General features: G+C 40.8%; 1 protein-coding gene across 5 annotated transcripts in view; it reads left to right on the forward strand.

Moving 5' to 3' along the window:
* The window catches only part of VEZT (vezatin, adherens junctions transmembrane protein), an 88,079-nt gene that overhangs the window by 43,132 nt on the left and 19,062 nt on the right, over nt 1-25,885 (forward strand). For 3 of the 5 annotated variants that reach the window (XM_078146648.1, XM_021006467.2, XM_021006469.2), the window contains 4 exons: nt 742-1,017; nt 5,673-5,822; nt 13,212-13,359; nt 21,704-22,035. In XM_078146648.1, coding sequence (XP_078002774.1) covers nt 742-1,017; nt 5,673-5,822; nt 13,212-13,359; nt 21,704-22,035 — 906 coding nt within the window. The remainder of the gene's footprint in view (nt 1-741; nt 1,018-5,672; nt 5,823-13,211; nt 13,360-21,703; nt 22,036-25,885) is intronic. The other 2 variants (XM_021006468.2, XM_078146642.1) reach the window with 1 other exon arrangement.

The raw sequence follows: 25,885 nt of genomic DNA on the forward strand, positions 1-25,885 counted from the left end.
TGGACAGTAAAATTCACTCTCAATTATCTTTGAGGTCATTTTTCTTTAGATGTTTTCTGGTGTACTTTCAATCCTGGCTTTCTTTGTCTTAATCTGGGATTAGTGAAAAGAATGATATGTCTGATACACAGAGCTCTACTTTGATTGTTACAAAATGGAAATGAAAAACTAATGCTGGAATATAAAGTGGGTAAGGATGACTCCAAAAAAGAAAATTTGAATACTTATAGTAATTGTTTAAAACCAAATTACTTAGTTGAAGAAAATCATTTCTAACCAGAAAAATGCTATCTAAAGCAAATCTGTTCTGAGTAAATGCATTTATAGGAAAATAATTTAATCTACCTTTTGAAGAAGGAAGTTAGCCTCCCTGACACCCAGCATTTTCATTTTTAAAATTATGAAATTAGCCTGTAAGGCTAATGCTATATTTTTCAAGGTTAATCTAGATCTTTTAAAAAAAAATCAGTTAACTCAAGAAGTATGTTTCTACTGGCCTTTTGCTAACCTTGAAAATGCAGGTGTTTTGGTACCCAACTACCCTTGTTTTGATTCTAAATATTTCACTTTTTTGACCAAGATGCTATCTCATATTTGTTATTTAAAAGAGAAGTCAAGTATCATTCTTTTGTAATTAGTAACTTGTACTGTTATTTTCATCCATTTCAATGGCACCATTAATGTTCACTTTTTGTTCCTTTTTTCCTTAATAAACGTCCCTTTCTCTGTGCCTGTTCCTAGGGATGTCTCAATGCTGCTAGGCTACATTAGTTTCTTCATTATGATTCCTGCTTGGTGGAATATATCTTCCTGGCCACTGTGGGGACTAATTCTCATTGTTTACTTGGTTATAAGAGCTTCAGGCTGGTGGAGGACAGCCAGTTTACAAATGACTCTAAGAAAATACAATGTCCAGCTAGAAGACACAGTAGCGAATAGCCGCGCTTTTACCAACCTTGTGAGAAAGTCTTTACGCCTCATTCAAGAGACTGAAGTTATTTCCAGAGGATTTACCCTGTGAGTCCATTTTTCATTTCCTTTTATTAATGATTCTTCTGGATCATGTAGAGATAAATATGGATATTTGTCACACAATCTGAAAAGTGTATTCATTTCCATGTTCCATTACAGTGACAGTAAAAAGGTATAATTTACAAGAAAATAAGGGATGTTTTTATCAGTTACTGAATTAACTCCATAAATTTCACAGTGAAGGAACCTACTCTTGGACATCAAAAACACTAACAAAATGTGCTAAATGTGAATTTAATTATATTTTCAGTTAATAATTTGTATCTGTGTGCATAGTATTTCATTTGAGGATCTAGAATGTTCTATGAACATTACCTGATTGGATTTTGGGGAATAAGATCATTACTGTGATTACTGCTTTATAAAAGGAAAAACACAGCATTTTAGCGTTGAAAGAGACCTAAGCAGCTAGCCCCACACCCACACTTCGTAGAGCGGGCGCCTCCTGTGCTGTGCCAGGCCAGTGGCCATGCAGCCCATCCCAGATGTGCAGGGAGGCGGAGCACAGGGTGGCCTCTTTGCTGTTTCCTCCCATCACTGCTACTTCTGTCCCTCTGGGCCCAGCAGAACCAGAACCAGTGTGCCCTCTCTTCTCTGTGGTGGCCTTTTAGGTCTTTGAGCCTGTGATGATGTCCTTCTGGAGTCTTGAATTCTCCAGCCTGAGCGTCTCCATCGTCTTCAGCTGATCGTCCTATGGCATAGAATTGAGACCCTCACCACAATGTTTGCCTCCTCTGGACATGCTCCAGCTTAGCAGGAGCTTTCCTAGATTCTGGAGCCAGCAGGGACCACAGCAGGACTGTTGCCCCAAGAAGCTATGTGTCCCTTAATGCAGCCCAAGGTGGCAGTTTTTTTGGCTGCTGTATCATATTGTTGCTTTATGTTGAACTTGCAGCCCTTTAAAAACCACAGATCTCTTTCAGGTAGACAGTTATCTAGTCATGCCCTGCACCCCGTGGTGCAGATCCTCCTCCCCTCACGCCTGCACTGTTGCAGTAGCCTGCCACAAGTCTGTGCCCACTGCAGTCCATCTTCCTCTCCTCAGCCAAAGTGATCTTCCCAAAGCGCAGTCTGACCGTGTCATCTTCCTGGCTCCCTGTCACCTCCAGGGTCAAATATAAAATCGCTGTTTGGTTTTCAACTTGCTCCCCTCCAAATACTGTGTGATCCAGTGACGCTCACCTGGCTGCTTCTCACATGTGCCGCTCTACCTCCTGACTCTGGGTATTTTCCCTGCCTGTCCTCCCCGTCCTCCTCATTTCTGCCTCCTGGCTTCCCCGGTGTCCTGAAATCCCACCTTCTACAAGAAACCTTTCCCGATGCTCCTTAATCTTAGTGCCTTCCCTCTGAAGCTACCCCTAACTTGTCCTGTCTAGACCTTATTTGTGCAGAACTATTTGCATGTTGTATCCCTCACAGACTGTGAGCTCCTTGAAAGCAGAGGCTGTCTTTGGCCTTTCTCTGTAGCCCCAGGGCTTAGCACAGCACTTGGCCCACAGTAGGTGCCTAATAAGTGTTAGTTTAACTCACTGACTTTTATGAACCCAAGTGAAGAATTTTGCAGGTATCCCTGTTAAATTTCACCCTATTAGATTCAGCCCAGTATTCCAGCTTATTAAGATCTCTTTGGACCCTGACAGTGACAGCCATTGTGTTAGGTATCCCTCCCAACTTTCAGCCATCTCCAGATTTTATAAGCATGCCTCCATCCTTTATACAAGTTATTCATTAAAAAATTCAGGTAGTGCAGAGTAACATGCCCATTCTTGGGGCACTCTCCTGGAGTTTGGCCATTCAGCCTGGTCTGGTGGTGCTCTCTCTCCACTTTTTCCTTAAGAACACAAGGATATACTTCATCTAGTACTTTGCTGAAATCCAGGTAAAGCATATCTCTAGCATCTAGTGACTTAGTAACACATTTCCAGAGCAGAAAGGTAAGGTGGGTCTAATCTGCCCTGTTCTTGATAAAGCCATGAAGTTCTTTGTAATTTTCGCCTCCCTTTTCTACATATTTACCAGCTGTTTCTTTATTAATCTCTTCTGGAGTTTTACTTTTTTCCCCCTGAGAATCTAAGTTATGCCCTCTGACCCGTAGTTTTCAGACCTTAGTATCTTTTTGTTTTTGAAAATCAGAATAATCTTTGTTCATCTCTGGTCCTAAGATACCTTTTCCCTAGCTCTAGGAAACTCAGACAGTGTGATTCACTGTCTTGGTCATGTACCTTCTGTTCCTCGTGAAGGACATGTTAGAAATCATCTTTTCCAAGTATTGATAGATGCTGTATAGCCAGCATCCTCTGCTACCCCCTCTGTGCACTAAATAATACTTGCTTGTTGAAGGTCACCATGTTTATGACTAGCTAAATATTTACTGCCCTGTTACAAGCAACAGAGGCTGCAGGCTGCTTATTCACCAGGCTGTATGCTAAAATATGCTTAATGAACGATGTCAGTGTTATAGTGTAGATAAGGAAGAAGAGTATGAGCACTTACATGGCACCTGGTACGTACCAGACACAATATTATCTCGTTGGATTATATCACGTAGATAAAGGAAGAGTACTAAGTGAATGTAGCAGTTGTTGCTGTTTTAAACTTGGTGTATAAAATCATAGAAGAACATAAAGAGAAGGAATCTCCAGATGTCGTTCGACAAATATGTTGGCAGAGTGCCTCTTCTGCGCTCCTTCCAGACAAGGCTCAGCTGAGGGAGGCAGTTTCTCTGCTATTATTGGTGTCTTGGGAAGAAAATGCTGTCACTTTCCTTACACCCCAGTTCAGAATCTAGCAGATTCCAGGTCAGTGAAGCTTTGTCTTTTCAAACGACCATCTTTAACAATTTAATAATTCCATTTCATGTTCTCCTGTTCTTGGAGATCACGCCAAAAATATGTATGTATGGCTTTACCTTTATTCCAAATGTGGACATTAGCTTATTGGTGTGAATACATAAAATGGCTTACTAGTCTGGAGCTTTTGAAAAAATGCAAACAAGCTTGGGGGCTCAAGTCACCGTTTGTGACTGACCTTCATAGGATCGTGGAGGAGACTCACCGGGACATCAGAGGCCCCTGAGGCCAGCCCTTTCACGTGACAGCAGGGGAGACTGAGGCCCACAAGGCGAAGTATCACACGGAGAGTGAATGTCAGAGGGGAGATTTTCAACCAGATCCTCTGACCCCCTGCTTTTGGCCATCCTGCAGGCAAGCCAGTCTTTGGAAGAGGAGGGACACCCTGACAGCTGCATGGTTTGCCCACTGAGTCTTTCCACCACTTTTTCTGCCAGTTCAAACAGTAGACCGGCGGAAGAGCAAATATGGGGAAATTTGTATTTCAGTGTAAAAGCTTCTGATTCAAATTAATCTTTAATCAATGACTGTAGGAAGAAACTAGTCTAAGAGGAACGCCAAGTACCATAAATTTTCTGAAGAATCTTTGGAAACTGAGTTTTCTGAAATAACTCTGATAAACTCTTTTTAAAAATGACAGCCCTGTTTTCAACATCTCTGGTTTCATGGTGGACTCTAGGATTTGCTGTGGACAAGTTTTGAATTTGATTTTAAATATTTTTACATTATTGGTAATACCCTAGGCTAATTAAAATAGGCTAAAGAGCTATAAGTTTTTGATTCAAACCTAATAGATCACCTGAAAAGGAAAGATTTAAGTATATCCAACTAGTGAAGTATATGCCATTGTTACAAATAGGTAGGGTCTGTTATGGTGTTGAACTGTTAAATTCCATGGGGTTTTGGGCATTTTTTCCCCTGAGCAGTGGGGGGGAATATTGGAGATACTGTGGGGTTCTTAACATGTCTTTACAATGCATTCCTCATTGCATCCTGGTTCTTTTGTTATCCTGCCTCCTTGTATCATTTTGAGAAGGCCAGTGCCACTCAAAACATGTTGGCATATATTTTAACTTTACCTTCAAAACCAGCATTTATCCAGCCACTTGGCATTCCCTTTTTTTTTTATGTTTCTATAGTGTATTTTACTCTGCAGAGGACCAAAATTATAAATTAATATAAATGTGGAGAGAGGTAAAAATGTGCTAAGGATGATTAAGGCTTCCACAATGTCGCATCTGTTTCCTTTTAGAACTGTTAGCTTTAACAGACACTACCAGTGACTTCTGTAGTCCATTTGTTTGCATTTCTGAATCTTTCTAAAACACTTGAGTTACCAAAGTCCTGAAGTAGCACAGAAATTATTCTCAATATGGATAAATTTGGAAACATTGCAGACAATAGATCAGGGGTGAGGAACCTGCAATAGATACTTGCAGACGTGCCTACATCTTGGAGGTGGTGAGATTGCATGTGGAAAAAGATGCTTGTAAATGTGCCTTAATAATGTCTACAGCATACTTGCCAGAATACCTTTATTATGGTAATGAAGGAAAATGAACAAATGCGAGGGGTTTAATTATCTGTCATTTTTCTTTTATAGACATATATGCTGATGAAATGGATTTTTAGCAGTTTTTTTTCCCCACCCCATTGGGATGGGGAGGAATTTTTAATTATGTTTCAAATGAAGAGATAACTGAAGAGAACTTAAAAAAAATAAATTTGTTGTAGATTTAGAACAAAAACTTTAGGACATCTGTACAGTTGTATCACATTTTACTTTTCAAGTTTGCTTGACAGGGTCAGTGCTGCTTGCCCATTCAACAAAGCTGGACAGCATCCTAGTCAGCATCTCATCGGCCTTCGGAAAGCTGTCTACCGAACTGTTAGAGCCAACTTCCGAGCAGCAAGGCTAGCCACCCTCTATATGCTGAAAAAATATCCTTTTCCAACTGTAATCACATTAATAGACATCAGTATATGTTTAGTTGTTCTTGATATAGAAATGTGTCCTCTAGAATATGGCTTAAGTGAGAGAGAGAAAGAGTGTGTATGTGTATATGTGTGTGTGTGTGTGTGTGTGTGTGTGTGTGTGTATAAACACACATATATACATATACACATATATACACACATAAATAATATACATATGTACAACATACACACATATATGACATATATTTATATATTGAAACTTATTTTCCTATTGATTATTATAAAATTAAAGATTAATTCTATGGTGAGCTGGCAAGAGAAGCAAGGTCTAGAAATAGGATCTACCTTCTTTCTGCCTTCAAAACCTAATTCAGTTTTAGAAGGAAGAAAATATTCCCTCTCTCAATGCTTGTACTAACTGGAACTAGAACAGAAGGCTCTTAGTACTGCTGGGTTTGCATTCTTGGCAAACTTAACAGAACTACGTATCTTGGTGATTGAGAAGGTGACACTAAGAAGTCAGCTTCTCTTTCACAATCTATGTAGTAGTAAAATGCTGTATCTCATGATTGTAAAATCAGTAAATCATGGAATAAACCACATTACCAGAAAATAAAAAATTATGAAATCTTGTATGGTTATAAAAATAGGCAAAAGTCTTTTATCTGAATCATTACTTTTATCATGGTCAGTTTCTATAAACTGAGTTGGTCTATGACATGTATAACTTTGCAGAGTTAGAATTTTATCTGGTAAATGTCAAAGGGAATTTTTTTTAATGGCACTGTGCATGCATGCTTGAGGTAAAATGTAGAGTCAAACCTTGATTGGAATGTGTGGAGTGTTTATCTTCTTTCAAGAGTATCTTCAATGCAGCAAACTCTCCTGGATACTGTATTAGCCAGTGTAGGAGAGACAAAATTTCAGTAGGAAACATGCTTCTTTAATGAAGCTTACAGTGTAGTAGTAAACACAGTTGACTGCTTCTTTGATACTTAAAGATCTTGCAGTGCTTTTAGGGTCATCATCACCATGAAGATACTTTTAACTGCTGTAGCTGTCAGTAATACGGGTTGGTCTGAATGTGCCCTGACTACTGCATGAGTGGTGCAAGTTTTTGTTTTCTTTGAGCTTATTTTCAGCTCATTTTCTTGAAATCTGTCTCTGTGCTAAAAATGGTATGTAGTTAAATATTTGGAACCCATTTAACCAGAACCTGTTGATCAAGCTTGTACTCCATGTTGGAGTGCATATCCAGAAGGAAGATATACCATGTGGATTGTTTTATCCCTTTTGGGTTTTTTCTTCAGGGTACTTTGGGATTATTAATATATTCCTGTTGGCATATTGCTAACCCAAGTTAACTTTTTTGTTTTTTAAAACCAGAGTTGGACTTAGCTTCACTACTGCATAGGTAACCCTACTGCTAGGTTTTTCTTAGTACCCTTGCATATGATATATTCTTGTAATCCCAGTTCTAAATAGATACTTGCTATTACTGGTATTTTGGTGTATATCTACTTGACTGATTATAATAAGTCAAAAAATGACAACAGTATGTAATGGGAGATAATTTGTTTAAACAGACACAGTATATGTTTTTCAAAGCATTATAACAATAAGATTTTTTCTTAATTCCTCCATTTCTTATTTGAAAGGCTTATTATCAAGGCTTAATACGTTGATGATGGTAAAGAGAGTTGATGAGTCTTGACTATTAAAAGTAACTCAGTAATAAGTCTTCTCCTTACATAGTTGTGGCTTTTTTCCCCCTACCTTTTTAGCATCTTAGCTGCTGTAAACCAAGGGAAGAGTGGAGAGAAGGAAGGTGCTTTGTGTGACTCCCAGGACACCATTGAATTCAAAGGACAAGGCGGATGAGAGAAGGGATAAAGGGTGCCCACATTGGGATTAGTTCCTTATAAGCAAAAGGGAAGAATGAGGACCTTTATAGTATTGAGCATAAGGGTGTTTTCTGAATATTAAAATGTGGCATTGGACACGAGGAGTAAGTTAAGGGGAAGGTGATGCATAGGATCATAGATTTGGAGCTGGGGGGGACTTAAGAAGTCATCTAGTCCAGCTCCTCATTTTACAGAGGAGGAAACTGAGGCCCAGGGAGATTGTGACTTCCTGAAGGTCATATATGTAGTAGAATTGAGACTTGAGCTCATATCCTGTGACTTCAAATTCACTGCTCTTTCTACTGCACCACAGGGCCTTCAGTGAGCACAGAAGAAAGATCATAAACTTAAAAGCAGAAATTCAGTATGGAAAGTGACTGTACATTTCTGTTGTAGGCTTCTATAATGTCACAGTCTCACACTCCTCTCTGACGCATGCCTTCTTTCATCATCCTCAGCCATCAGGGAAAAACCCCACAGAACTGTAGGTGTAGCACGAGGCATGATTTTCAGATGTGGTCCACGGGAGGATTTGCTTCTACTGGTTGTCCCTCTCTGGCCTTTTGTAGAGGGAATCATTGGGAAGTGAGTGATATAAAAAGGGAAAAGCATCAACAGAACATAGACAGGAAAGAAAGAAAACCACAACACAGAAGTAAAGGCCTTTTGATCATAAGCAGTAGCTGTTTTCTTTGAGAACATCTGAACATGTGATCACTTGGTTTAGCCAGTAAAAGAAGAGCTGTGCCCCAGCTGTTTGGCAGTGACTTGACTATGAGAATCCAAGTGACAAGGAAAAAGAGCAGATGATGGAAGCAGCCATTACCAAGTGAATCATTAATTGGGGCAACAACAAGCAGGCCCCATAACAGAGAACAAATAGGGAAAGGAGAGAAAATACGAGCCCAGCTTGTGCAGTAGTTTGAGTGATTCAGGGCAAACGCAAGCAAAACCTACCTCCCGTTGTTTCAGATGGTACGATATTAGATATGGCAAACCCTCCAATAAAGTAGATCCGTCAGGAGTAAAGAGAAGGAGGTTCCAAAAGACTGTACCATGACAAGATAGGCCATAATGGATCCGAGTCCGTAGACCTAAGGCAGCATACAGCAGCATTTTACAGTAGACCCAGAGTATCCCTAGGCAGATGTTCTAGAAGTCATCCAGCCTTCCATTAACGAAAGAGAAAGTGTAGGAAAGTTGTGCAAGAAAGTAAAAATGAAAATCGGTTCACACCTTGAAAATAAGAAGAGCCATTTTGATGTGTTAGTAATACTTAGACGTGATTTGTAATAGGAATTCACCACAGAGCAGCAGGTTGGACCAGATGATGTAAGGTACCTCCTAACACTAGGAGTCTGGGATTTTGTGGTTCTCATATGTTAAGACATTGTAAGGACACCCACAATCATAATCCTTGCAGATTGAATCACATTATGTTGTGCATCCACACTTCCCCATCCCCATGCAAACAGTCTAGCCTGGACCATGGGTGTTTCTCCATGAAGGGAATGGAGAATGCTCCAATTTCTGGCATAGTTGCAAAGATTTTTGTAACTAAATATGGTTGGCTGAATCCAGTGTATTTTCTGAACAGTAGCTTTGGTGTTTGGAAGTAAGATATAGTATGGAAGGCTGGATATAACTAGTTAAAAAAAAGAGAGAGTTGACAAATTCTGATGCTACTGAGAAGTTTTGTGGCTACAGAAAATTTATTGTCAGATGACTACTAAGCAGTTTTACACAGCTGCTAAAACTGTATTTGCTAAATTTAGCAGGGCTTGCATAATTCCCATCACAGATGATAAATCAAGAGGCCCAGGTGTCAGGGCATTTGATTTTTATTCTTGCCTGTACTATGAAACAGAACCGTGAGCAGTAATGCATCAGTGTGCCCATCTTTCCACATGCCTCCAGCACTGACTCTTCACTTCTTCAGCTGTCTTCACCAATTTTGCTTGATTGTCTTTATTGGCATTTCTTTCATTAGTTATTTGGAGCATTTTTCCATATGGTTGTTAATATTTTGCAATTCTTTTGAAGATTCTTTGTTAACATCCATTGACCACTTATCTATTTTTTAAAATATTTTTTAATACTATCTGTTGAGGGGGCAGCTAGGTGGCGTAGTAAATAGAACTCTGGCCTTGGAGTCAGGAAGACCTGAGTTCAAATCCAGCCTCAGACACTTGATACTTACTAGCTGTGTGACCCTGGGCAAGTCACTTAACCCCTATTGCCTCACCAAAAAAGAAAAAAAAACTTACCTGTTGAAAAATGGCCTTTGATCTTACAGATTTTTATTACTTTCTTGTATATCTTGAATATCAGACCTTTACCAGAGGTGTTGGCACAGCAATTTTTACCCTAGTTAACTGTTTCCCTTTTTATCTTTGTTGCATTAATTTTATTCATGGAAAAGCTTTTCAGTCTCATGTAATCTGAAGTCTTTCATCTTTTGTGATGACCTCTATCCATTGGTTAAGAATTCACCCCAAACCATAGCTGTGAAAGGCACCTGATCTAGTTGTCTTCTGATTTTTTTGTGATATGACCTTTAATGTTCAGCACATATCCATTTTGAATTCATTGTGGTATATAACGATGGCTAATAGCTACCATTAAATAGCACTTACTATGGGCCAGGCACAGTGCTAAGCACTTTACAAATATGATGACATTTGATCCTTACAATAATCATTGGAGATAGGTGCTATTATATTATATCCCTATTTTACAGATGAGGAAACTGAGGCCATCAGAGATGAAATGACTTGCCCAGATTACAGCTCGTAAGTGTCCAAGGCCAGATTGGAACTCAGGTGTTCCTGACTCCAGGTCCACCACTGGTCTGCCCCTGATTCCCGCTAGACTACTTTCCAGTCTTCCCAGAGATTCTTACAAATTAGTGAGTTCTTTCCTATGTAATATTTTCAGGTTTATTGTGAACTTATCACTGACTTTAGTTATTTCCGATTCTTCCTTATATAATCTGTCCTGCTGATCAGTATTTTCTAGCCAGCACCAAGCAGTTTGACACTTTTGGCAATGAGTCAGAGGTCTTCAAGTGCTAACGTTTCTCCCTCATTCCTACTTTTTTTTTCATCATTTCCCTTGATATTATTCTAGATCTTTTGTTCCTTCCAATAAAATTTGTGGAAGGAAAGGCTCACTAACTCACTATTGATGGAATTATGACTTCATCAAACCATTCTGGAAAGGACTTTAGAATTGTGGTCAGAAAGTCACTGTTTAATTTGACCCAGAAATCCCCCTGCTAGACTTAGACTTCCAGGAGGTCAGTGACAGAAGAAAAGAAGCCACATCCAACAGAATGTTTCTGCCAGCACGTTTGACTGGGGAATGACCAAACAAGTTGTGGTACGCAAATGAAATGGAATATTTCCTTACTGTAAGAAATGATGGATCCTGAAAAGCATGGAAAGACTTCCGTGAATGGATACATAAGCAGCATCCAGAAAACAGGGTCACGGTGACATTTCAAATGGAAAAAAACAACTGCAAAATAATTCATCTGGAATGCTTTGAAATTACAATGACTAGCTTAGCACCAAGGAAGAGATGTGCTTAAGAAGACATCACTCTCCCTTCTTAGCAGAGGAGGGGTACTTGTGGGTGGGGAACTCTCCAGATAACCTTATACTTTTTTGGCATATTGTTTAGTTTTGCTGAACTATTTTTTTCCTTTCTTTTTTCTCCCTTTCCGTTGTTAGAAGAAATGGCCCTTTGTCTGGGAGAGTAAAGGATACATTAGCAAAGGTAGCTTATAGAGAAACTAATATAATCAATAAACTTTATAATAAGATAAAAGAGAACCACAGGGATTAGAAAATTTAATCACTTTAGAACTTTCAAAAATATTGCACAGTTGACTCTCACATAGTACAAGCTCTTGATACAAACTCAATGTTCCATCGATCGGATATTGTGTCAATGAACAAATCCATTTTTTCTGACTGCTTTTATCACTTTTTCTCTCTCTCTTTTTTTTTTTTTTGGGTGAGGCAGTTGGGGTTAAGTGACTTGCCCAGGGTCACACAGCTAGTAACGGTTATGTATCTGAGACCAGATTTGAACTCAAGACCTCCTGACTCTATCTAGGGCCAGTGCTCTATCTACTGCACCACCTAGCTGGCCCACTTTTATCACTTTTTGTACCTTTCAGTAAAAAGTCATTTTAGAGCCACAGGCTAGATGATGGTAAAGCGCTTCTATTGATGTACAGTTACAGGGAAGGAAGGCATGCTTTGATGGTTTTATAATCTTTCTCCCAGACAGTGCTGCCTTGTTGATGCAGCCCTTGGACCGTGGTATTAGCCAAAATATGAAATGTTATTACAGCAGAAGTTCCATCATTCGATTGACCCAACATTCAGGTACTATGTACAAATGTGACCATAACATTAAATATTTAAATGTTTAATGTTACTGGGACCTTGGAATTCTGTTAAACCAAACATCAAAGGCTTGGAAAACATTAGGAAATTGATGGTGTTTGCCAAAGTGTGTTCTGGTGATGCCAAGGCATAAAGAAAGTATAGACATCGGGAGTATTGATTGGATCTGGATCTGTAATTTCATTGGTGCTGAGAAGTGCTAATGAAATCTCTGTTCAGTCCAGTTTGGACAGGTCAGAGGCTAGGCTTCATCCCCAGATTTCTCAGCCCCAAGGCTCACTGTATCACACAGTACGAGCTCTTGATACGCGGTATTACTGCTCAGTATGAACACTGGGATGAGGTCACACAGGCTCATATTTTTGAAATGAAGAGGGTCCTTCACACTCCCTCACAAGATTAACTGGTCAGGTGGTCAGAAGCTGGCCAGGTTCCTGTGGGACTCTGTTAGCAATGCCTTAATAAAATATCATTTTAATACTGCTGCTGAGTTAGGAGATATTGTTGACAGAGAAGAGGAGAAGGGTTTTCCTGAAGGTTGAGTAACCTCTTTAGGAAAGGATAAAAAAGGAGCTTCAGCATTAATTCAGGATTTTCTCCTGACTGCCCTGTCAATCATACAGCTGCATCTCCTTCAGTTGCTTTAGTTGGAGATGCAGATGACCCCAAATCATACTGTCATCATAGACTCTTCAAGAAAGCCAGTGTCAGGGTATCTCCTTGGATCTATCCCACCGGCTCAATGTCTCTTCTCATGTTTACTGTGTGTCACATGTTACATTTCATACATCTTAGAAGGATTTCCCCTGAAAGGGACCAAAGGAGAGGGTTCAGTGCTTACCCAGCTAGATGTGTGAATTATCTGGCCTTTCTAGTTATTCGTTAGACTACAAGTAACTACTAGTATTATAGACTAGTAGCTATTCAAATTAGATTGAAATGAAGTCTGCCATTCTAAAAAGTGTAAAAATGCCGGTTGCCGAAGGTGATTTGGGATAAGACGTTTGATGGCCTCTTCTCCTCTCTTGGCACAAAGACTCAGTTGCTGTTTGCCTTAACTCTCGCTTAACCTACCCTCTGAATTCGGAGAGTGACAACGTGACCAACTATATCTGTGTGGTACCTTTTAAGGAGCTGGGCCTGGGACTGAGTGAAGAGCAGGTGTCCGAGGAAGAGGCACATAACCTGACAGATGGCTTCAGCCTGCCCGCACTGAAGGTAACTTGTCTTTTGTGGAGAAGATGCTTGCTGGGCAGGTGGATCCATGCACATAGGCTGCCATTGGGTCCATCAGACAAAAAGGTCTCACGTGCTGTCCTTTAAATGCCACCACTGTAACAAAACAAACACAGAAGAAAGAGCAGCAGCAGTGGATTTAGAAAACTTTTTGATGTCCAGAAAATGTTTTAGAAGCTCAGTATTCTTGTTATGTACATTTAAAGTTCCATTTTCTTTTCAAACTTTGAAAAAAAATTCTAAATCCCACTCTCCCTTCCCCCTGTTGTTTTTTATTTTTTGATATTTTTTGCTTTTTAAAATTTAATATTGCTGAAGTTTTATGGTGACTTAGCTTCTATATATCAGCGAACCATGAGATCTTAGAAAGACCTCTTAATTTGAGGGGGGTGCTTAGAAACAGATGTTACTATATTTATCCACATAGTTTCCTCTATCATATATTTTTAGCCTTTCCCAGTTAAGGATAAACCATAATAAACACCATAGACTCTCTAAAGTTGAAAGAGACCTTAAAAGTCATTTAATCCAAGCTCCTAATGCTAAAAGGTCATTTGCATAGTTCCTAGTAGTAGGGATTTGAAAGGTCTTGGGGGGTCACACCTAGAGGGTCTGTGACATGTATTTCATAGTTAGTGGTTCTAGAGCTGAAAGGAACCCCAGGGTCCCTTTAGTTCAACCTCTTCATTTTACAGTTGAGGAAACTGAGGCACAGAGAGGTTCAGTGACTTGACCAAGAGCATATGAGTGGAGGATTCAAACCTAGCCCCTCTTGCTCTAAGATATCTGATTGTTTCCACCTTTCCACCACATTTTTGTTGTTATTGTTCAGTAGTTTCAATCATGTCCAACTCTTCATGACCCCATTTGGGCTTTTCTTGGCAAAGATACTGAAGTGGTTTGCCATTTCCTTCTCCAGCTCATTTTATAGATGCAGAAACTGAGGCAAACAGGGTGAAGTGTCTTGCCCAGGGTCACACAGCTAGTACATATTTGAGGCCAGATTTGAACTCAGGAATATGAACCTTCCTGACTCCAGGTCTACTATCCCCACTGTGTTACCTAGCTGTCCTTTCCACCACACAACCTGCCATTAATGTGTGAGTTTCTGTGTCTGCTCTGTTCCACTATCTTGTTTGAAAAGTAAAATACCCACATAACATTAAGGAGTTGGAGTGGGAGAGAAGAAATCATATGAACAAAACTCTTTTAAAAGAAAAAATTCTAAGAGCAGTAAGAACTTAACAGATCCAGCTATTTCCCTCGAAATTGTACAATTTTTAATTAGAATAGACCTTAGAACTCATTTAGGGCAGTGGTTCTCAAACGGTGTGCTGCAAATGGCATGAAACTTATAATTGGAAATCCCCCCACCCCACACCCCATTCTTTCCTTGGATTCTTTATGATGGAGAATAATACTTACTCTGCCCATGCAAAAAAAGTTTGAGAACCACTCATTTAATTCAAATCCTTCATGTGGCTGAGGCCAGAGAAACAAAGGAGGGACTTATTTGCCAAAGGTCTCCATTTATTTTGCTGACTCGAACCCACTTGCTTTATTTACAGGCCAGTGTTTCCTAGTAATGTTATCAGGAATGCATAGCCTTTAGTGGACGATTTTTTTTTGGGGGGGGTGATCTCTGCCCTCCAGGAGCTGAAAAATCTAGGAAAAGGAACATAATTCACTCAGAATGTTGCAGCAAAACAAGATTTGTCTGTGGTCTTATAGAGATCCTTTCCTCACATGCCTCAGGCCTCCCCTGGTGTTAAGAAAGGGGTTAGTGAAGCCTTTTCTGACAGAAGTACCTCAGATATGTATTTCAATAAAATACATACTTTTGGGGTGAAATAACAAAGTCATTTGTCTCAGTAGTTTGTCAGGATACTGACATTGCCTTCCCTCCTCTCCCCCCTGCTCTCTCCAAGCTCTCTGTTTTCCTGGCTGGAGCTGGCTTCCTCACCCCAGCTTTCCAACAGATCCAGCAGATCAGGCTGGCTCCTCAGGGTTGCAACCATGTGGGTCCTAGATAACCCTGGTGGTAGAAATACCCACCTGCTACTTAGATCTACAGCTCTTCAGTCTCCACTTGTGTTCTTTCCATTTGCCCCATCAGGGGAAGAGGGAGAAGGGAGTATGTGTTTATATAGTGCCTCCTGTGTGCCAGGCTTTTCTCTGGGTTTCACACAACCTGTCCTTTCTCTGCCCCTTTCAGCAATTAAATTTGTCCACAATAACTGTTGTGGTTCAGAGAAGGATGAGAAGCTCATGGCCTTAGTAGACACTCTTCCTGAGTTGCTGTGACCAGAGGTATTCATCACCTGGGAGGCAAACCTGGGGTAACAAGCTTTTTGAATGGGCCTTGTCTGGTCTTTGGGTAGCACACTTGTAGTCAGTCCATCATCAGGTCTGTAGTCAAAGCCTTTCTGTGTTACTTGGATCTTCTGCGGCCTTCATTTCGGTGGCATACTGTGCAAGAGTTCAGGGTCACCTCCCTACCATGATAAGGCAGTAGAGTATGATTATATTATTTGCAAATAAAATGTAACACAAAGTTGAACACGTTCATTCGAGTCAGTAAACATTCAGTGTCTTCTGCGTATATAGTACTATCCTAGCCGGGGGGGGGGATAGAAAGTTTAAATGAGATAGTCTGCCTCTTGGAGAGGGTGATATGCATGTATTGTGTACTGCTGTAATACTAACTAACATATGGTATTTTCTGTCAGAGAGCTAAAGCCACCCGTCATGTGAGCTCTGGGGTGGTTGGGGAGATGTTACTGACTAAAGGGACCAGGGAAATCTCCATAGAAGAAGTGCTAAGTAAGCTGAGCTTCCAGGGTGGCTTCAGGAAGTCACCAGGCGGGGAGCAACTTGAACAGAGACCCAGATGCCAGTCCAGGCTGGGCCTTGGACCCACGAGGACAGAGCCTGGTGGGGCTGGAGATCGGAATTCCCTGTGAAGCAGGGAATGTAGTGAGAAGACTGGAGAGCTGGGACGGTGCCACACTGTGGTGGGCCCAGAGTGCCAGGCACAAGAGTTTGCTTTTGCTCAGGAAGCATTAGTAGCCATGACACCAGATCTACACACATGAAGATTAATTTGCCAGAGAATTCCTAGAAATGACTGTGATCTGTATGCTTTTACAGAACCATACAGGTCTTGACAGGTTTTTTTTTCTTTTTTGCTATTTGTCTAGCATCTATAAACAGTGTCAACGTCTATGGTTCTTAACAACACATACAATTTTAACTCATTTCTCATAATACTGAAGATAATTTAAAAAGAAACATACATTCATTAGGCACATACCCAGAGTGATACTCTCTGTATCTGTCTGCATCTCCCTCACTCCTGCCCACCAAAGGATTACTCTGAGACAGGAAGTGCTCAAGAGCTGGGATTTGGGGGAGGGCAGGTGGGACGAGAGAGGGCACAGAGGCATAACAAGAGAAGTCCTTGTTTCCCTAGTATCTGAGAGTCCTGGGAAGGGTGGTTCTTGAGAATAAACTTCTAACAACTGCAGCCAGGTCCTCTCTCCCCTGTTGGCCTCTGTCTCTATCCTGCCTCCAGCTTTTAGCATTCACATCCTCTGCTGGGCCTGTACTGAGAGATCTATGAGGCCATGAGACACTGTTAATAGTTACAGCTCGTGAGACCTCACTGTTAACGTTTCTCCATCCTGATAGGACCCTGTGTCAGAATTTCTTTTGGTCTCCTTGGCAACTGGAATTATATTAGCACATCAATAGTCCTAACAGAATTACAGTTTGTAATGATAGGTTGTATATTTCAACCAATGATCTTGCTACCTCACTTTTGAATTTAATTTTAATACACACACACACACACCCCATGTATAACATGTCAGTTAGGTCTAGGTCTTGTATATTTTTCCACTGTGGGAAGAATTTCATTTTCACGTGCTTTTGAAATGAACATAAATTGCTATATTATGTCTATACATAATCAGAATGGAAGAAACCTATTTACGTAGCCTAGAGAAGAAGGCCTGCTGTTCTGGTTATATGTGGCAGATAGTACATCTCATGCCGTAGATTGGTAGAGAGAGAGGAACCATTGTGCAGCTGGAGAACATTTAGCAGCCCCAAAGCCTTGGCACTTGAATCACCTGATTTGCCCTTCTGCTTTAACTATGTTTGAATTTAATTTGAGACATTCAGTAAAATCTCACCCTAAGTTATGATTTCACAGCTCAGCATCAACAGCCAGGACTAGGGTTTTATCAAAATTAAATCCGTGCACATTTAAAATTTTTAGTTGTTTTTCAGTTGTGCCCAACCCTTCATGGCCCTTTTGGGGTTTTCTTGGCAAAGACACTAGAGAGGTTTGCCATTTCCTTCTCCAGCTCATTTTACAGATGAGGAAACTGAGGCAGACAGTGTTAAGTGATTTGCCCAGGGTCACACAGCTAGTAAATGTCTGAGCCTAGATTTGAACTTAGGTCTTCCTGACTCCAGGCCCAGCACTCTATCCACTGTGCCATCTACCTGTCCCATTGTTAAAACAGAACTTTAACTAGATTTGATCTAATGCCACTAAAATCAAAAGGTAAGGGAGACAGAAGTGGAAGGATTGTCCTAACCTCTTCTGCAGTTAAAAAAAAAATCAAAGTAATTCTTTGACTGTCTTTTTTTTTTTTATCTCTGAATACCTTTCAGATGTTGATCATCAAATGGTTCGCATAATTCTCTTGTTAGCTTCCTGCCTTTGATGTAAATAAAGAATTTAGATTCCATCAACTTTTTGTCTTTGCCCTTTAGTCTCTGATTTCATCTGACTTGCCACAATGTTAGACTTCCCTATCCTCACTTGGTCAGCATCTCGTTTTTGGACTGTGATGTCTCAGGCATCTGCACCCCTCCCTTGCTACCATACTTTATTCACCTCATCTATTTTTAATTATGTTTTAGGCCAAGTTTATTTTAATGATGTCCATATCCTTTACCCTCTTCTTCCTGCTAGAAATGGGCTAAAACTAAGCTCTGATGATGTGTTGTAAAAGACTGCACCAAAAGAAGCAATTATCCACAGCAGGTAAGTAGAGTTTGTGAGCTGCCAGTTACACCAGCTGTATCCGGAACATGTGGGACCTCCATCATTGACATCTTTACAAGGAAATCTTTCCTTTGAAAGATTTTCCAGGATTGGAATGGAAAAATCTAGACAGGAGCATCTGATACTTGACAAGTAGAAACGGCAAAGGATCCTTTTTTGAACCTAGAGGTGGACCTCCAGTGGCCTGAACTTCCTTTTTTATGTTATGGGTCCCATGTTTCTTAGCAGGAAGGTCCCATGGCGGGCTCTTGGCATGGGTTCTGGTGTCCAGCTGCACGTTTCCTCCCTCCCCTTACTGTTCTAACTTACAGACTCTTAGTTCTTGAACACAGTAGGTTTTATGTCATTCTTTTCTCTTGAGAATCACTTGACAAAATTGTACCCAGTAATGTGATGAGTGTTTGTGAGGGTATCCACTTGTCTCTGCAGTGCAGAATATTAGAAAAAATGCAGACCAGGAGCCCAGGCCGGACTCCGTGGAGCCTCAGCTTCCATCCAGCTCTGGGATCCTGGGATTCAGTTCCTCCTTTTTTCTCCCAGAATCTCCATATTGTCTCCTGATGGTGTCACGTGTCAGACTTGTAGGTAGTATGCCTTGGACACCAGTATGTCACCACCTGGTGCCTCCCATAGCTCCCTCTTACCTCTGGGATGCAGTGCTAACTCCTCTAGGCCCCATAAAGCCCAAACCTGCCTTTTTAGAGGTAGTTCCCATAGTCTACATTTTAGCTAAATTCATCTGTCCTCATTCTTTGCCGTTGCTGTCTCTCCCATCTCTTGCCAGTCAATTAAGACCTGTTGTTCCCCCATCTGCAATATTTCTTACTTCCATTCCCTTAAAGTTGAAATACTGTGGCGGTTCAGTTGATGGGAGGATTTAGAAGAATCCTGAGACCTATAGTTATTTAAAACTTAGCACTTCTCATGGAGCTGTTTACCCAACTCTTTGAGGGTGGTGGCGTTAACCCAGAGCTATTCTGGGTAAGTTATCATTAATAACTATCACCATGATCCCTTAACCCAATGACTCATTTGTTCCTTTTTAGGTACCAGGTAATACAAGAACAAGCCAATAAATTAAGCTCTCCAGTTTCTTCTTCTGCATGTCCATTCTTAATTCTTTCTCCAGCCTCCAAGGGGCCTTTGCCAGCAGCCCTAGACTTTCTCTCATGAGCTTTTATATTCCTTTCTGAAACCCTCTGTGATTCACTCTATTCTCAGCATGTGTTACACCAGTGATCTAACTTCACTGTTAGTTTTCCTAGTGCTTTCTTTAATCCTCATAGTCTTAATTATCTTTCCAAAACCTTCAGTTCCACTTATTTCATCTCTTGAGCCCTGTGTCGTGTGGAGGAATTTTTGTCATCAGGTCACAGGCCTTGGGTTCGAACATCACCTCTGCTGCTTACTGTCTTTGAGACCTTAGGCATGCCACTTCTCCTTCCTGGGTCCCGGTTTCCTCATGTGTAAAATGAGGGGATTTGGGCTGGATGTTATTTGAGGGACCCCTTCAAGCTCTAGTCTGTGGTCGTATGATCTTTTACTTATGCATTGTGCCTCCATACTCAGCTCATGATGTTTTCCTAAATTCCTCATTCTGCCCAGATGTTTGAACAACCATCACTTTTATCTCCTGATGTTAACTCCAATACTCTTCACAAATACTTTTTTTTTAAAGGAGAGCAAATAGTATGCTTCCATATGCATTCAGACTCTATAGTTCTTTCTCTGGATATGGACAGCATTTTCCATCGTGAATCTTTTGGAGTTGTCTTAGATCCTTGCATTGCTGAGAAGAGCCAAGTCTATCAAAGTCAGTCATCACACAATGTGGCTGTTACTGTGTATAATGTATGTTCTCCTGGTTCTGCTCATTTCACTCAGCATCAGATCATATAAGTCTTTCCAGGTTTTGCTGAAGTCCACCTGCTTATCATTTCTTATAGCACAATAGTATTCCATTACATTCATATACCACAACTTGTTCAGTCATTCCCCATATGATGGGCATCCCCTCAATTTCCAATTCTTTGCTACCACACAAAGAACTACTATAAATATTTTTGTACGTGTGGGTCCTTTTCCCGTTTTTATGATCTCTTTGAGATACAGACCTAGAACTGGTATTGCTGGGTCAAAAGGTAGGCACATTTTTATAGCCCTTTGGGCATAGTTCCAAATTGTTCTCCAGAATGGTTGTGGATCATTTCACAACTCCACCAACAATGCATTAGTGTTCCAATTTTCCCACATCTCCAACATTTATCATTTTCCTGTTTTGTCATGTTAGCCAATCTGATAGGCATGATGTACCTCAGAGTCATTTTGATGTTGCATTTTTCTAATCAATAGTGATTTAGAGCATTTTTTCATATGAGACTGTAGATAAAAGCTCATACTTGTTGGTACCTTGCCCCTTGGTCATTGTGACCTGTATATATCACTTCTCTCTCCTTTCTCTGGTCTCTGATCTCTGTCCCTCTGACTCACCATCAGTCATCCTAGGTTTCCATTCTACCCTTCCAAGCCCCCTAGCATTTGTACCTGTGAAAATGGTGTGGTTAATGTGCATGTTGCTTAGGAAAACAGCTGAATTGAATCAAAAGGAATTAGAATTCAGTTTCATCCTAAGTAATATCAGAGGAAGGAATATGGACATTCTTCATGCCTTCTTCCTGTCGCCCTTTTCTTTTTGCCTTCTTGCCTGTGTCGTCTTTCCTTGGACCTGCTCTTCTAGAATATCTGTATAAACCTGTCAAAAGTGAAAAAGTATGATGGCAGCCAGTTTGCCACAGCTGAGGAAGTAATCAAGACGTTCTTCAACACGTTTGCTTCGTGTGTCGCTTCACTGATCATCTGCTTTCCCTGAAGAGAGTTTGGCCCAGGGATTGTATAGGTGTCTTTGTAGCCACTTTAAGGCCTTTTAGAGAAATCTTGTGGCTTCCTGGGTGGACCATTAAGGCTCCCACCTCTCCTGATTGGCTTAAAAGCTGCATTCTGTGATGACCTTATCCAGAGATGATCTCGGTACCTGCTGTGCCCTGATCAAACTTCCCAAGTGCCATGGTTCTGGGATTGACTGTAACACTGATTTGCCCCATTTTAGGGCTAATTGTACAGTTATTGTCCTCTTTATGGAGAAGGAAGAATGTTGACTGCCCCACCAATGACAAACTGAGTTCAGGTTTGCTGTGGTTGTGGAGCACTTGAAAACATCTGATACAGCCCCTTTGTCCTTTTCTGTAGGTTTTGTTCCAGCTGTGGGTAGGACAGAGTTCGGAGTTCTTCCGACGGCTGGCACTGCTCCTGTCCACTGTGAATGCACCCCGGGGGCCTTTCCTCACGCCTGCTCTTTCCTCTCATCATGTCCTATATGATGTGACTCAAGGTCTACCTCACGCGCATGCTGCTTGTTTGGAAGAACTTAAGCGCAGCTATGAGTTCTATAGATACTTTGAAACTCAGCATCGGTCAGAGGCGCAGCGTTTATCCAAAACAAAGCAGAAATCAAGAGAACTGAGCAGCCTTCACACAGCGGTACGCAGCCTCCAGCTCCATCTGAAAGCTTTGCTGAATGAGTGAGTAAAAGGGGAATGGCGGGAAGGAATTGTCCCAGATTCAGGGGCTTTGTCCTTTTGAGATTGTCTTAGAAGCTAGCTACGAGAGGAATACAGAGTTGAATCCAGGCTCCTGAAAGATGGTTGGTGATCCCAAAATAGGAGGGGGAATATTATTTTGTTATGTTTTGAGCCGTCAGGGCTGTTTGCCTTTCCTAATTTTAATATATAGAACAGGAAGGGACATAGCACAGTGGAGGATAATACAAATGACATGGTATTAGAGAATTTGCTTGAGGTAAGAGCGAAGAAAGAGAAATAGTGTCAATGAATCAGTGTGCTTCTAGCTGTTTTAAATTAGGCCCATTAAATTGGAACCCACAGTTTCAGAGAATAATTTACTGTGGCAATGTGACTTGAAATTTCAAGTTATTAAAAAAATAAAGTTATCTTAGCATTTTATTTATTTATTTGTTTGTTTGTTTTTGCTATCGGAGGGGGAATGTTGAAGGTTGTCACTGCTTAGTCTAAACACCTTCAGTGCTTTTTTTTTAAATATAAATTTATTTAGTTTTACTTTTCAACATTTACTTCCACAAGATTTTGAATTCCAAATTTTCACCCCATCTTGCCCCCCCCCACCCCAAGATGGCATGCATTCTGAATACCCCTTCTCCTAGTCTGCCCTCCTTTCTATCTCTCCCCCCCCTTCTCTTATCCCCTTCCCCTTCTATTTTCCTGTAGGGCAGGATAGACTTCTGTACCTCATTTCCTGTATTTCTTATTTCCCAGTTGCATGTGGAAACATTTTTTTTTAAACATGTGTTTTTAAAACTTTGGGTTCCAAATTTTCTCCCTTCCTCCCACCCCACCCACCCTCATTGAAAAGGCAAGCAAGTCAATACAGGCCATACATGTGCAGTTATGCAAAACACTTCCATAGTAGATGTGTTGTGAAAAACTAACTCTATTTCCCTTAATCCTATCCTGCCCCCCCCATTTATTCTATTCTCTCTTTTGACCCTGTCCCTCCTCAGAAGTACTTCCTTCTGATTACCCCTTTTCCAATCTGTCCTTCTCTCTATCATCCCCCTGCTCTCTTGTCTCCTTCCTCCCCTATTTTCCTGTGGGGTAAGACAGATTTCCATACCCAATTGAATGTATATGTTATTCCCTCCTTAAGCCAAATCCTAAGAGAATAAGATTCCCTCATTTCCTCTCACCTTCCCGTTTCCCCTCCACTGTAAGAACCTTTTCTTGTCTGTTTTGTGCGAGATAATGTACCCCATTCTACCTCTCCCTTTCTCCTTTCCTAGTATAATCCTCTCTCACCCCTTAATTTTATTCTCCAGATATCACCCTTTCATCTTCAGCTCACCCTGTGCCATCTATCTATCTATCTATCCATACATATAATTTTTCCCCTCGCACTACCCTAATATTGACAAAGGTCTCATGAGCAATAAATATCATCTTTCTATGCAGGAATGTAAACAGTTCAGTCTTAATAAGTCTCTTATGATTTCTCTTTCCTGTTTACCTCTTCATGTTCCACTTGAGTCTTGTATTTGAAAGTCATATTTTCTATTCAGCTCTGCTCTTTTCATCAAGAATGCTTGAAAGTCCTTTATTTCACTGAATGACCATTTTTTCCCTTGAAGGATTATACTCAGTTTTGCTGGGTTTTGATTCTTGCTTGTAATCCTATCTCCTTTGCCCTCCGGAATATTATATTCCATGCCTTGAGGTCCCTTAATGTAGAAGCTGCTAAATCTTGTGTTATCCTGATTGTGTTTCCACCATACTTGAATTGTTTCTTTCTGGCTGCTTGCAATATTTTCTCCTTGACCTGGGAACTCTGAAATTTGGCTACAATATTCCTAGGAGTTTTCTTTGGGATCTCTTTCAGGGGGAGATCTGTGGATTCTTTCAATTTCTATTTTGCCCTCTGGTTCTACTATATCAGGGCAGTTTTCTTTGATAATTTCTTGAAAGATGATGTCTAGACCCTTTTTTTGATCATGGCTTTCAGATAGTCCAATAATTTTTAAATTTTCTCTCTCCTGGATCTGTTTTCCAGGTCAGTTGTTTTTCCAATGAGATATTTCACACTGTTTTCTAATTTTTCATTCTTTTGGATTTGTTCTACTGTGTTGTGATTTCTCATAAAGTCACTGTCTTCCAATTGCTCTATTCTAATTTTTAAGGAAATATTTTCTTCAGTAATCTTTTGGACTTCCTTTTCCATTTGGCCAATTTTGTTTTTTAGGGCATTCTTCTCCTCATTGGCTTTTTGGACCTCTTTTGCCATTTGGGTTAGGCTATTTTTTAAGGTGTTATTTTCTTCAGTATTTTTTTGGGTCTCCTTTAGCAAGCTGTTGACTTGTTTTTCATGATTTTCTTGCATCACTCTCATTTCTCTTCCCAGTTTTTCCTCTACTTCTCTTACTTGCTTCTCAAAATCCCTTTTGAGCTCTTCCAAGGCCTGGACTGATTCATATTTTTCTTGGAGGCTTTGGATGTAGGAGCTTTGACTTTGTTGTCTTCTTCTAGTTGTATGTTTTGATCTTCTTTGTCACCAAGGTAAGATAATATAGTCTGACTCTTTTTGCGAGGTTTACTCATGATCCCAGCCAACTACTTGAGTTTTAAACTCTTTGTTAAGGTAAAAGTCTGCTTCCAATGTGGAGCATGTACTGTCCCAAGCTTCAGGGGTTTGTATAGCTGTTTTCAGAGATACTTCTAGGGACCTGTAAATTTTCAGTTCTTCCAAGGTGGTGTGATAAGGGTCGAGGTGTTTACTCTTTTCCTGGCCTGTGCTCTGGTCTTTGAGTGACTGTCTACAAGCAGTCTTTTCTCTCTTAGAACTGTGAGGAGGATTTCCTCTCCACCACCACTACAAGCTCCACCATGCCAGCACTCCTCCTCAACCCAGAACTGTGACCCAGATCCAAGCACGGGCAATGCAAGAGATTCCTGCCTCAGCACTGGCAAACACATCCCTGAAAACCCCCTCTGATCAGCCACTCGATTCCCCTTCAGTCTGTGGGCCAGAAGCTCGGGAGGCAGCCACCGCCCCGGCGCCCATGCTCTGAGCTCTGGAGCTGACTCTGACCTAGCTCTTCTCTCACTGAAAAAACAGACTTTTCCCACTGACCTTCTAAATTGTCTTTGGCGTTCGTGGATTGAGGAGTCTGGAAACCGGCACAGCTGCCTGTGATTCGTTCCTCTGAAGCCTACTCCAGGTTCGCTGGGGCCTGCGCGCCCACACCGAACTGAGCTCCTCTCCCCGCCCAGCACGAAATGCCTTTCCAATCAACCATGCAGGCTGTCTTGGGCTGGAAATTTGTTTTACTCTGTCTTTTTGTGGGTTCTGCTCCTTTAGAATTTGTTTAGAGCCATTTTTTTATGGGTATTTGGAGGGGCTTGGGGGAGAGCTCAAGCAAGTCACTGCTTTCACTCTGCCATCTTGGCTCCGCCCCCCATCCTAGCATTTTAAAAGAACAGATTTTATCATAAAACAAGAAATTATTTCAAACATTTGGCTGCTTTTCAATGCTTTTCTCCAAAAGTGCCTACCTGATTTCAAACACTTAAAAGTTGAATGAGGTATGAGACCCCTAGTTGGCATTTGCTGATCTTCTGCTTAGCACAGAAACAATGGTACTCCGGCATTCGTAGTGAACTTTATAAGTCCTTTATGTATACATTAATAACTGAAAACCTCTTCATAAACTTCAAGCTGGAGGATAAAACTGTCTCAGGACAGAGAAGCGTTCTTCCTGTTTAAAAAAATCAAATCCGCGCACACACACAACATTTGAGAGCCACCTCTCTCTCCCAGAGAGTAAGTATTTTTAATGAAGGGTGC

Source organism: Phascolarctos cinereus, unplaced genomic scaffold (genome assembly GCF_003287225.1).
Source record: "Phascolarctos cinereus isolate Bilbo 61053 unplaced genomic scaffold, phaCin_HiC Scaffold_1;HRSCAF=81, whole genome shotgun sequence".
Lineage (NCBI taxonomy): Eukaryota > Metazoa > Chordata > Mammalia > Diprotodontia > Phascolarctidae > Phascolarctos > Phascolarctos cinereus.